Here is a 14,000-nt window from a genome sequence, read left to right as displayed (position 1 = left end):
TTTGATAGATTCTTAAAATTATGTATGATTAAACCAGCTTTAATATTGCAAAATGATTAAGAGTTGAAAAAATGCTTGTTACCACACTATCATTGTAATTGTATTATTCAGTCCTCTGTAGAACAGAATTCAGGACTAAGTGAAACTGTTAGTGAAAACATTTAGATGACTTTATTGGAATAACTACATCTATATAACAAAGTTGAGCTTACTATTTTTGACATTGTTTTCACATATCAAGATAAGCAGTAAAAGCTGACAATCTGTTTACACTGGTTCCACTTCAACCTTACTTTATTTGTAAATAATAAAAGAAATAGTACTTTTTTGTCCTAGACAAAATAGGTCCTTGAAAATCGTATTTGTACAATCTAGATATTCTTATAAGCAGTCAAATTCTAAAAAGGGAATAAACAAGATTTTCAGGGTATCAAGCCAAATTTACCAGGTGGACCCATTGTATGTATTTATAATTCTTCCTATTATAGCCAATAATGGAATGAGAATAAATGAAGATAAATATAAATGAAGGGTTAGTTTCAGGGTTAGCAACGTAATAGTCTTTTATGGAATTTATAGGCAAATGACATACGGGCATCACCATGAGGCTGACTTGATAAAATGAGCACTACCTATAGAAGACAGTTATTTTCAAACCCACTCCTCAGATCCAAACAGCCAGGGCTCTAGCCATCACCCACTTTAAACAGAGCAGTTCCACTTGTTTAAAAATCTACCTAATATATTAGGATCATGCTTAAAATTCTTTTTTAAACCTTTGACCTAACAAAACAAAAGCTATTTACCTAATCTGTTTTTAGTGACTTTGATAAAATCATCCTCATTCTCATCACAGCTTTCGCAGTTCAATTGTTGGACTGTTTCTGACAGGCTTTCAGCTTGATTGACGTCTTTCTGCTTATTGAAGCTTTGAAGGGCAACAAGACGATGATGTATTGCTGCATACAAATATGCTATATCTTTGACACTGGCCTACATGAGGAACATTAAATCGTTAAGAAAATAAGTAATGTTAGCTACATTTTACAGATTTTTAATCTTTTACTACTAATAAGAAGGGAATTATGTGGCATAAATCTGCAATGTACATAGGTGCTAACACCCTAAAATTTAAGCAGTAAAAAGACAATCTTGAAACAAATTGCATCCTAAAATGTATACTTTTATAAGCAATCCCAATTCATACATTTTAAATTGAGAAAGTGAATTTTTGTTATATAAAATTTCTATTTGAATGTAAACTTGTTAAGACCATCCCTCCTCCACTATTTTACGCTATAGAAAATTGTAGGCTTGCAGAAAAAAATACTTCCATTTCCTGTCCATCACTTTGCTTGGACATTCTTCCAAACTACATAGCTTTTTGGATATGCTGAGCTCATTAGAGCAGTCTATGGCATTGTACCATCAATACATCAGAAGTTCTTGCTTTTTAATACTTTTATATGCTGTTTTAATGGTTGTTATTCATATTAAAATATAAAAATAAAGGTAACAGTAAAGTTGGTATAAAATTTACTGTTTATATTCTTTTTTCAATTCTTATAGTCAAACTGTGGGTTCATTATTAATTTCACTTATATCAGCAATAAATAGGCAGCACAAGTATTCAAGATATGCTTGTTTCCCTCATCCCTTTATGAATGAGGAAATTATGGCTCAGAAAGGTAAAATAACTTGTCTGAGTTGCTAGTCAGCAAATTGGCTGAAAGTTGAATCCCAGGTTTTATCATCGTCAGTGGGATTAATGGAATAAATTATGGTCCATAATAGAATTCTTTCACCTACTAAAACACTTTGTGAAGAATAATGTCATGAAGACACTCATTAACATTGATAAGTAAAATAGCATAATGTGTGTTTCACAATCATATTAACTATTTAATCTCAGCAGCCTTTCTAAAGTGTACTTTTGTTACCATCATTGTTTCGCAGATGAATAAAATCAGTTTAAAGAAGGCTAAGTAGCTTGCCCGAAGGTTATACAGTATGGACATGATGTTACATATATGTATGTATGTATGTATATACCTGCACACAGATGCATGTATGTACTAAAGTATAAGACCAAAATGTTAATAGTCACTATCTCTGAGGATGGAATCTAGTCATGGTTAACAGGCTCAGTCTCTGGCATGCTACTTTACCCACCCAAAACCAAGGGGGGATCTGGCCCAGAAGACTGGCAAGAGTATTAATACCTTAAGTAGTAAATGGGGTTTGTACATCATCTTACCTGAACATTTTAATACTCAGTATCACTTACAGCTAATAATACACTTAATGGTAGCTAATAAACTTTCGTTTTTCATCATGGGCACCTGCCAGCTTTTTTTCCACGTTACTACATAGAAGCCAGTTTATTTGTATTGTCACCTTCTGCATGAGTCACTTGGGTAATAAGTCTTCTCCAGTCAGCCCATGGGCAAATTCAATTTTGCCAGGGAGGGGTTTGTGGTTTTGTTTCTGGGTTTTTTTTTTTTTTCTTCGATTTATTCTTGCCAGCTCTTGGATCTGGATCTTGTGTTTAAGGTCAAGTATTCATCTGCCAGGAACAGCTAAAACTGTGCTCCCATCCTGTTACCTTGGAGATTTACTCATGTCCAGAATTGGAATTTGCTATTGGACTGTTTTTTTTTAACTTGCTAGCTCTGTGTTTTTCCATTTCTCATTGGTTCTTTTCCAGTGACCCAAAGTTTTTTCAGTCTCCGCTTGCAGGATAAGCATTAGGCTTCAGAGTCTGCTCACCTCTTCCTGGGAACCATTCCTGACAATAGCCACTTTGGTAACATAGTAAGATTGTTCACAAAATTTCGATAGTAAAGTGTAGAGATTTGATGGCATATATCACACCAATATCTTTGAATGAGTACCAATTGATTGCATAGACTTTGGTGTTAATTTCTGAATTTCACATAAAATTTAGCTCTTATACTATAAACAGACATAATGAATGGCTCTCATCCAATATACCATTATAACAAAATGAAAAAACAAATTAGTACCACAGACATCTATTAATTTAGTAGGATAATCCTCTGTCACTGAAATTTCTCACTTACCTGAATTAAAAATACTTTGATGGTATAGTCTTCTAAATCAGTAGCTGTTATTCGTACATTTTTGTGGTTTGCTCTTTGAATCTTCATTTGGGCCCAGAGTTTGCTATTGAGGATCAGCCTTAGACTGCCTTGATTGCGCATAACTAAAATAGGAAGGTGACTACATCAGGCTACAGAACAGTTGATGCCTCACAGAGGAATATACCATTTTCAAAATGCAGCAAAATAAATTTTGTAGTTGTTTTTCAGACTGTAGATTCAATACTAACTTGTGATTTGACTGGATTATAACTTGGTTTTCAAATTGGACTTTAATATGTTGGGAGAACTTTTTTATCTTAAATACTGAAATTATACTTTTTTACTGTAATATTTTTAAAAGTGGCTAAAATTTTAGAACTCCTTTTAGAACTGATGGTCTGAAGAATATTTGTCTGAGAATTGTTTACAGTGAAGAAAACTGGAACAAAAACCTTAAGTGTCCAAAAAAATGAAACTAGTTAAATAAATTATGGTGTAGTCATTCAAGAGAATATTATGAACCCATTAAGAATACTGCAAAAAGATATTTATTGATGTGGAAAAATCATAGTGTAATATGTAAAAGAAAAAATAGCTACAAAGCAAAATAAACACCATGAATCATAAATTCTATGGTCTATGTATACATTTATATACAGAAAACAAAGGTCAGAAAAACATATTCTGTTAGCAGATGTTAGGAAGATAGGCCTTTAAGTGATTTTAAAAAATTTTTCCAATCCATACTTTCTGCTTTTTACAATGAATGTATATTATCTGTATAATAAAAAGAAAGCTTCTTTTGGGATTTCTTGTTTTTTATTTTTGTTTGGGGGTATTTTTTTTTTCTTTTGCCAGGCAGTGGAATCAAAGCAGAGTAGTAAATAACTTGCACCTGCCTTGGGACTATTACTTGGTTGGGTTATTTAGAAACCTATGTGCCAGTTACAGAACTGAAGATTCTGTTTCTATCTTTTTAATCTGAATTGTATTTCTACCTATTTCTTGAGCTTAATATCCAAAACTCAACAAAGAACCTTATTCTTGGATCCAACAGCTACCTGTGGTTTCTTCCAAAGTCTTGACCTCTCAAAATTGACCAATGAATCCATTCATCCTGGCCAGATCTCTCCCTGTGCTCTCTTTCAGTTTGTACTTATGAACAATGCCCATTGTGTCTTTTTGAATGCCAGCTCTTTTGTATCTTTCAGTTTGACTGGCTCCAGCTTCTGAAAATCACCGTGCCTGCAGGATTCAATAACTGCAATTTAGAAACTAATCTCTTTCCTTAGAGACTAATCCTTCATCCTGACCCCCACGCCATGTGTGGGATACCAAGGACAAATTATGGGACAAGTATTTTCTTTTAGAAAAACTTTTCACTTTACAAAATAATTTGCATCATATTCTTTCAAATCATAGTAAAATTACTTTTTAGGTGTGTACTGGGCTCTGATATAGGTGCTTTACATGCTTTATCTCATTAAATTCTCTTGGTCACTCAGTAAGTCATGAACTACAGTTATTCCCATTTTAAATCGATCTAAGTAGAATACAGAGAGAGATTGAGAAACTTGTCAAGGTCACTAGTTAGTCACTGCTGGAGCCAGAACTGGAGCCCATGCAGTCTAACAGAAGAGCCTGCTTGAAATGGAAAGCTCCTATAGAAATATTTTCAACAGTCTGATGTTTTGGTGTGTTTTATAGCACAACTCCAGAAGATGATGTGTACCTATATCATTATAGGTACACATGAGAAATCATAGCTTGCTTTACAAAAGGATTCCTTACTTAGTCTTGACTGTAATGTTCCACAGTTACTGCTTGCTGTGTCATTCAGTCTCAACGTTCCTCTGCCCCTTTCAATCCAGGATTGTGTTGTTTTGTTGAATATGAAAAGCTTGCAGTTGATCTAAATGACAATTTTTTTTAAATATCAAATATAGGAAATTTTTTCAAAGTAAGTTATTTCCTATGTTATGACACATTTATATGTGTCTGATCTTTTACTGGAATAATCCTTTTTAACGATTTATAAAGCAGCTTTTAAAATATATTTAACATTTAGAAACATATAATTTTTGGATAGTTCAAACATCAAAAAGTAAAAAGACATACAAAGGGAAAAGGGCCCCCAGCTTTTATTTCCCATCTATCAATTTCCACCCCTGCAACAATTAATCACTGGTATAAATATTTTGTTTATCCTTCCAGAGATATTTGTATGTATATACATGCCAATACATATAAATGTTCCCCCTTTTTTTCTGTCAATGGTAGACTGCCATACATACTTTCTGGTTTTTTTAACACTATGTCTATATATATATATACATAAACTTTTATATTAATATTATTTGAGCTATATAATGTTATTTGAAAGTAAAGGAATCATTGAACCATTTGCATGCTTCAAAATTTTCAAAGATAGCATGATAATGTGGAAAAGTAGGATATGACACCACAGGCTACCCTACTACAATCATTACTACTGTGTACAAGAATCACCTAGACAGCCTGTTAAAAATAGAGCATGTCAGAGCCTCATCCCTAGCAATTACTTCAATAATACTGGAATTAATCTAATCTAAGAGTTATGCTTTAAGACACACTTAAAAGTGTCTGCAGATCATAGAGGAAGTGAAAGGAATGGAGAGAGTTTGAAGAAAAGCAGATGGAGAAAAGCAAAGAGAAATTTCTGCCTTGTTGGAAAAGGGTAAATTTGTAGTAATTGCATTTCATGTGCTTGTGCATAGTAGGATTAAAATCCTACCTATGATACTGTAGGGTATATCTGTGAGATTCTTGAATTACATGAAATTCTAAACTTTTTTAGAAGGAAAACAAAATTCTTACTGGACTAAAATCAAGTTATCAACATTGTTAAACCTCTGTGTAAGTAGAATTACGTAATCAGTATAATAGTACTGATTACAAAAGCAAGTATTAAAGCAGTATCCTTGGCTATCTTATTTCTAAGGGACTAATGTGAATAAGTGTAAACTTAACAACCAATTTTCCTGCAATGTACACATACAAACACAAGAAGATAATAAAGTATTGATTTAATTTTTGGGTGCATCCAACATTTTTATTTAAGTAACTTAATCCCCATGAAGACTATACTTCTGTCTGTGTTTTTAAAGATGTCTCTTCTGATAGTAGCTTTATTCCAAATATGTAAATACTACCAGAAAGAGTAAAACATGATATACAGACCTTTAACACATTATGTTCTGTTTCCTCTCCGGTTATAACATCAATTTTCTCCAGCAAGCATTTTTGTGATGGTTGAGAAGAGAATGCAGCAGCTGATTCAATTAGGGAAGTATTTTTAATAGAGTCTGTTCCTAAGATAAAATGGGGGAGAAATACTTAAAAGACCCCATTTTCTCTACTGTGAAAGTTCTTTGTTGTCCCTATCACCACATATATCTACTTATAATAGTGTTTCCAAAAATTCAAACTGCTTGAGTTTGTATAAAATCTCCTTATTGATTTCCCCGTAGCATTAACTCAAAAAATTTTTAAAGTTTATATATCAGATAATCATATTTATATGCTTTAATTTTTACCAAAATATTTGAAATATTGGATTGTTTTTAAAAATCTTATGTTAAATATTAATTTACTTATATTAAATATTAATGTTAAATAACATGAAAAACAGGAGACACACTAGTTGAATCAAATGTTTTACAAATGAAATAATTCTTACTTGAACTTAAAAAGTTGATAGGAAATTTCGGAGTGGATTTGAATGGTTTTTCCTTAGCATATGAATCATTTTCAAGTTGAGGCTGGGTGAGCTTTTGAGTACCCTGAGTGGGGAAAAAGATTCATTATTATTTCATAAAAGTATTTAATTTGATTCCTATATATTTGCAGTAAAACACTTCAGTTTTTCTATTTCAACACAGCAAACAAACCTAGCTGGTACATTTTTGTTTTGGGTTTTCTGTGTGCTGAACAAAGAATTCATCCCCATTGTTAGAAAGCCTTAGTTCTAATACTCAGAAAACATAATCTAGTTACTGCCAGCCTACTTCAGGTGGGATGTAGTCCTGGAGGCAATGGGAAAGGTCTAATGGCACAAAAGAAGGTACCAGCCGTTCCACACTCACTAGACTAACCAAATGCCCAGGAGACACAACTATCATTTCTGTTTCAAGGTATATCAGTATCTCCAGAAATTTACTCTTGCTATCCATTTTATGGAAAAAAACAAAAAAGTTATCCAGAGATCCCCAAAAGATGTCTCAGAAGACATCTTTGTAGAAAGAATCCTAACTTTTCTTCCCAGACAATTTTTGCCAACAATCTCTTCTAAGGCTACCTGGGGCTCTGTAAGTCTGCTGCAACAAGGCCTTCATAAAAAAGACTAATTGACATGACATTTATGATAATGTGTAGCTCTCTGCAGAACACAGAGAATTGAAACAATTATACTTAAGAACTTATGCTTATATTTTTTCACTTACGTACTGAAAATTCTTTCTCATTACTTAATTAGACATCAAGACATTCCCTTAAAATTGGTAGAATGAGTATTGACTAGGTTTTCCGGGGGTTTTATGGTTTTAGGTCTTATGCATAAGTCTTTAATCAATCTTGAGTTAATTTTTGTATAAGGCATAAGGAGGGGATCCAGTTTCAGCTTTCTGCGTATAGCTAGCCAGTTTTCCCAACACCATTTATTAAATAGGGAATCCTTTACCCATTGCTTGTTTTTGTCAGGTTTGTCAAAGATCCAATGGTTGTAAATGTGTGGTGTTATTTCTGAGGACTCTGTTCTGTTCCATTGGTCTATAAATCTGTTTTGATACCAGTACCATCCTGTTTTTGTCACTATAGCCTTGTGTACCATGCTGGGTTTTTTGTTTTTTTGTTTTGTTTTGTTTTTTTAACTGTGGCCTTGTAGTATAGTTTGAAGTCAGGTAGGGTGATGCCTCCAACTTTGTTCCTTTTGCTTAAGATTGTCTTAGCTATGTGGGCTCTTTTTGGTTCCATATGAAATTTAAAGTGGCTCTTTCCAATTCTGTGAAGAAAGTGAATTGTAGCTTGATGGGGATAGCATTGAATCTATAAATTACTTTGGGCAATATGGCCATTTTCACAATACTGATTCTTCCTATCCATGAGCATGGAATGTTTTTCCATTTGTTTGTGTCCTCTTATTTCCTTGAGCAGTGGTTTGTAGTTTTCTTTGAAGAGGTCCTTCACATCCCTTGTAAGTTGTATTCCTAGGTATTTTATTCTCTTTGTAGCAGTTGTGAATGGCAGTTCGTTCTTGATTTGGCTCTCTGTCTGTTATTGCTATATAGGAATGCTTGTGATTTTTGCACATTAATTTTGTATCCTAAGACTTTACTGAAGTTGCTTATCAGCTTAAGGAGATTTTGGGCTGAAACTATGGGGTTTTCTAAATATACAATTACGTAACCTGCAAACAGAGACAATTTGACTTTCTCTCTTCCTACTCGAATACCCTTTATTTCCTTCTCTTGCCTGATTGCCCTGGCCAGAACTTCCAATTCTGTGTTGAATAGGAGTGCTGAGAGACAGTATCCTGCCTTGTGCCGATTTTCAAAGGGAATGCTTCCAGTTTTTGCCCATTCACTATGATATTGGCTATGGGTTTATCATAAATAGCTCTTACAAGTTTTTAGCATGAAGGGGTGTTGAATTTTATCAAAGGCCTTTTCTGCATCTATTGAGATAATTGTGTGTGTGTTTTTTTGTCATTGGTTTTGTTTATGTGATGGATTACGTTTATTGATTTGAACCAGCCTTGCATCCCAGGGATGAATCCGGCTTGATTGTGGTGAATAAGCTTTTTGATGTGCAGCTGGATTCTGTTTGCCAGTATTTTGTTGAGGATTTTTGCATCAATGTTCTTCAGGGATATTGGCCTGAAATTTTCTTTTTTTGTTGTGCCTCTGCCAGGTTTTGGTATCAGGATGATGATGGCCCCATAAAATGAGTTAAGGAGGAGTCCTTCTTTTTCTATTGTTTGGAATCATTTCAGAAGGAATGGTACTAGCTCCTCTTTGTACCTCTGGTAGAATTCAGCTGTGAATCCATCTGATCCTGGGCTTTTTTAGTTGGTAGGCTATTACTGCCTCAATTTCAGAACTTGTTATTGGTCTATTCAGGACTCGACTTCTTCCTGGTTTAGTCTTGGGAGGGTGTATGTGCCCAGCAATTTATCCATTTCTTCTAGATTTTCTAGTTTATTTGTATAGTGGTGTTTATAGTATTATCTGATGGTAGTTTGTATTTCTCTGGGATCAGTAGCGGTATATCCTTTATCATTTTTATTGTATCTATTCGATTCTTCTCTCTTTATTCTTTATTAGTCTGGCTAGTGATCCTATCTATTTTGTTAATCATTTCAAAAAACGAGCTCCTGGATTCACTGATTTTTTTGAAGGGTAATTCATGTCTCTATCTCCTTCAGTTCTGCTCTTATCTTACTTATTTCTTGTCTTCTGCTAGCTTTTGAATTTGTTTGCTCTTGCTTCTTTAGTTCTTTTCACTGTGATGTTAGGGTGTCGATTTTAGATCTTTGCTGCTTTTTCTTGTGGGGTTTAGTGCTATAAATTTCCCTCTACACAGTGCTTTAAATGTGTCTCAGAGATTCTGATATATTGTGTCTTTATTATCACTGGTTTCAAAGAACATCTTTATTTCTGCCTTAATTTATTTATCTAGTAGTCATTCAGAAGCAGGTTGTTCAGTCTCTATGTAGTTGTGTGGTTTTGAGTGAATTTCTTAATCCTGAGTTCTGATTTGATTGGCAAACACGTCATGACTAAAGCACCAAAAGCAATGGCAACAAAAGTCAAAACAGACAAATGGGATCTAATTAAACTAAAGAGCTTCTGCACAGCTAAAGAAACTGTCATCAGAGTGAACAGCCAACCTACAGAATGGGAGAAAATTTTTGCAATCTATCCTTCAGACAAAGGGCTAATATCCAGAATCTACAAAGAACTTAAACACATTTACAAGAAAAAAACAACTCCATCAAAAAGTGGGCAAATGATATGAACAGACACTTCTCAAAAGAAGACATTTTTGCAGCCAAAAAACATATGAAAAAAAACTCATTATCACTGGTCATTAGAGAAATGCAAGTCAAAACCACATTGAGATACCATCTCATGCTAGTTAGAATGGTGATCATTAAAAATTCAAGAAACGGGAGAGACATCTAAGATGGCCAATTAGCAACAGCTCAGGATTGCAGCTCTCAGTGAAGGCTCAGGGAGTGAGTGGACACCAGACTTCCAGACGAATTTTTGTTGCCTACGGACCAGGAGATTCCCAGTGGAGGAGCACCACAGGTCACCAGCACGACTCTTTTGGCTGGCGTGGCTGTTTTGCTGGCGTCCCAGCATGGCGGATCTCAGTGTGGAGTATGCGGGACTGGGTGCCCTTTTAGTTGGCATTTGGAGCTCCGGGAAGGCAGAGTCACCCATTCAGCTGATTGAAAAGGGGACTGAAGCAGAGATCCAGACCGGGAGATTCCTGAGCAGAAAAGTGCCACGAATCTCAGTGCCACTGTGTCAGCCAGAGCGGTCCCCACACGGGAAATTGCATAGATCCCGGCGCCTTTTCGGCAGGCGCTGGGGCATCTGGGAGAGAATCTGCTGTTCAATTAGGAAAAGAAAAACGGGGCTCCTAGGCAGGGAGCCTGGTGCTCAGGATCGGCTGGTCCCACCCCCACAAAAAAACAGCAATTGGAAACACTGATGGTTGAGAGTTTCACAGCAAGCACAGCTGAACCCAGGAAGGTCCAGCTCTGTGGAGGAGGGACGTCCACTGAAGGAAAACAAAGAAACAGAAATAACATCACCACCAACAAGCTGGACGTCCACTCAGAGACCCAATCTGAAAGTCAGCAATTATAAAGACAACAGATGGATAAATCCACAAAGATGGGAAGAAACCAGCGCAAAAAGGCTGAAAACACCCAAAATCAGAATGCCTCTCCTCCTTCATGGGATCACAACTCCTCATCAGCAAGGGAACAAGGCCTGTTGGAGAATGAGTGTGATGAATTGTCAGAATCAGGCTTCAGAAGGTGGATAATAAGAAACTTCTGTGAGCTGAAAGAACATGTTCTAACCCAATGCAAAGAAACTAAGAATCTTGAAAAAAGGTTTGATGAAATGCTAACAAGAATAGACAATTTAGAGAGGAATATAAGTGAATTAATGGAGCTGAAAAAGACAATACAAGAACTTCGTGAAGTATGCACAAGTTTTAACAGTCGAATTGATCAAGCAGAAGAAAAGATATCAGAGGTCGAAGACCAACTCAATGACATAAAACGAGAAGACAAGTTTAGAGAAAAAAGGGTAAAAAGGAATGAGCAAAGTCTCCAAGAAATATGGGACTATGTGAAAAGACCTAATCTACGTTTGATAGGTGTACCTGAATGTGATGAAGAGAATGAATCCAACTTGGAAAATATTCTTCAGGATATTATTCAGGAAAACTTTCCCAACCTAGCAAGGCAGGATAATATTCAATTCCAGGTAATACAGAGAACACCACAAAGATATTCCTCAACGAGAGCAACCCCAAGGCACATAATTGTCAGATTCACCAGGGTTGAAATGAAGGAGAAAATGCTAAGGGCAGCCAGAGAGAAAGGTCAGGTTACCCACAAAGGGAAGCCCATCAGACTCATAGCAGATCTCTCAGCAGAAACCCTACAAGCCAGAAGAGAGTGGGGGCCAATATTTAACACCCTTAAAGAAAAGAACTTTCAACCCAGAATTTCATATCCAGCCAAACTAAGCTTCATGAGTGAAGGAAAAATAAAATCTTCTGTGAACAAGCAAGTACTCAGAGAAAAACCACCAGGCCTGCTTTACAAGAGCTTCTGAAAGAAGCACTACACAAAGAAAGGAACAACCAGTATCAGCCATTCCAAAAATATACCAAAAGGTAAAGAGCATCAACATAATGAAGAATCTACATCAACTAATGGGCAAAGCAGCCAGCTAGCATAAAATGGCAGTATTAAACTCACATATATTATTATTAATCCTAAATTTAAATCGACTAAATGCCCCAATCAAAAGACACAGACAAATTGGATAAAAAGCCAAAACCCATCAGTATGATGCATCCAGACCCATCTCACATGCAAGGATACACAAAGACTCAAAACAAAGGGATGGAGGAAGATTTACCAACCAAATGGAGAGCAAAATATTAAAAATAAAAAGCAGGAGTTGCAATTCTCGCCTCTGATAAAATAGACTTTAAAGCAACACAGATCAAAAGAGGCAAAGAAGGACATTACATAATGGTAAAAGGATCAATGCAACAAGAAGAGCTAATGATCCTAAATATATATGCACCCAATACAGAAACACCCAGATACATAAGGCAAGTTCTTAATGACTTATAAAGAGACTTAGACTCCCACACAACAATAGTGGGGGACTTTAACATCACATTGTCAATATTAGACAGATCAACGAGACAGAAAATTAACAAGGCTATCCAGGACTTGAACTCAGACCAGGAACAAGTAAACTTAATAAACATTTATAGAACTCTCCACCCCAAATCCACAAAACATACATTCTTCTCAGTACCACATCACACCTACTCTAAAAGTGACTATATAATTGGAAGTAAATCACTCCTCAGTAATTGCATAGCATTTCATAGGTTTAAATGAAATATTGGTTGGCTGCTTGTTTGTTATTTTCCTCCCTTATTCCTTCCTGTCTCCATTGTTAAGCACAATTATTGGCATAAAAGAGGTTTTCAATACCCATTTTTAGACTGCATTCTAGCCTGGGCAATAAAACAAGACTCCCATTCTCTCTCCCTCTTTCTCTTCCTCTTTGTTTCTCTCTTTCATTCTTTTCTTTCTTTTTCTTTCCTTCTTTTTTCTTTCTTTTTCAAAAAAAAAAAAGTCAAGAAACAGCAGATGCTCGAGAGGATGTGGAGAAATAGGAACACTTTTACACTGTTGTTGGGAGTGCAAATTAGTTCAACCATTCTGGAAGACAGCATGGCAATTCCTCAAAGATCTAGAACTAGAAATATCATTTGACCCAGTAATCTTATTGCTGGGTATATACCCAAAGGATTATAAATCATTCTACTATAAAGACACATTCACATGTATGTTTACTGTGACACTGTTCACAGTAGCAAAGACTTGGAACCAGCCTAATGCCCATCAGTGATAGACTGGATAAAGAAAGTGTGGCACATATACACCATGGAAAACTATGCAGCCATAAAAAAGGATGAGTTTATGTCCTTTGCAGGGGTATGGATGAAGCTGGAAACCATTATTCTCAACAAACTAACACAAGAACAGAAAACCAAACACCACATGTTCTCACTTATAAGTGGGAGTTGAACAATGAGAACACATGGACACAAGGAGAGGAACATCACACACCAGACCTTTGGGGGATGGGGGGTTAGGGGAGGGACAGCATAGGAGAAATACCTGATGTAGATGATGGGTTGATGGGTAAAGCAAACCAACATGGTACATGTTCTGCACATGTACCCCAGAAGTTAAAGTATAATAAAAACATTGGTAGTGATGGGTATAATTATTTCCATTTTAAGAAAATATAAACTGAGGCACAGAAAGTTTAAATGACTCACTCTAAAAACACGTAGTCAGTCAATAAGCCAGGAGTACATCCTGGCCACCAAATCACAAGGCCAAAATTCGACAGCATTAGAGGACAAACACATATTATCTCTATAGTTCCTGTTATCCTTACGATATTTACAACTCAAAGAGATAGAGAGTTCAGGTTCCTTTATAAGCCAGATTTAAAATGACCATAGGAAATGTGCACAAGTGCCTTCTTAAACCAAACCTGTAGTCCTGACTAT

The 14,000-nt window shown here is 35.6% G+C and overlaps 1 protein-coding gene and 1 long non-coding RNA gene across 4 annotated transcripts in view; one reads left to right on the top strand and one right to left on the bottom strand.

The window, feature by feature from the left end:
- Positions 1 to 14,000, top strand: part of LOC116552271 — a 67,896-nt gene that overhangs the window by 8,372 nt on the left and 45,524 nt on the right. The window lies entirely within an intron of this gene.
- RANBP3L (RAN binding protein 3 like) overlaps positions 1 to 14,000 on the bottom strand; it is a 56,056-nt gene that overhangs the window by 3,482 nt on the left and 38,574 nt on the right. For 2 of the 3 annotated variants that reach the window (XM_032278950.1, XM_032278948.1), the window contains 5 exons: positions 6,823 to 6,925; positions 6,324 to 6,454; positions 4,896 to 5,016; positions 3,084 to 3,226; positions 807 to 993 (listed from right to left, as the gene is read on the bottom strand). In XM_032278950.1, the coding sequence (XP_032134841.1) occupies positions 807 to 993; positions 3,084 to 3,226; positions 4,896 to 5,016; positions 6,324 to 6,454; positions 6,823 to 6,925 (685 nt within the window). The remainder of the gene's footprint in view (positions 1 to 806; positions 994 to 3,083; positions 3,227 to 4,895; positions 5,017 to 6,323; positions 6,455 to 6,822; positions 6,926 to 14,000) is intronic. The other variant, XM_032278949.1, reaches the window with a different exon arrangement.

Source organism: Sapajus apella, unplaced genomic scaffold, assembly GCF_009761245.1.
Source record: "Sapajus apella isolate SASKATOON/1434 unplaced genomic scaffold, GSC_monkey_1.0 scaffold11, whole genome shotgun sequence".
NCBI lineage: Eukaryota > Metazoa > Chordata > Mammalia > Primates > Cebidae > Sapajus > Sapajus apella.
The sequence above is the reverse complement of the archived record's forward strand: the minus strand, read 5'-3'. Positions and strand labels throughout refer to the sequence as shown.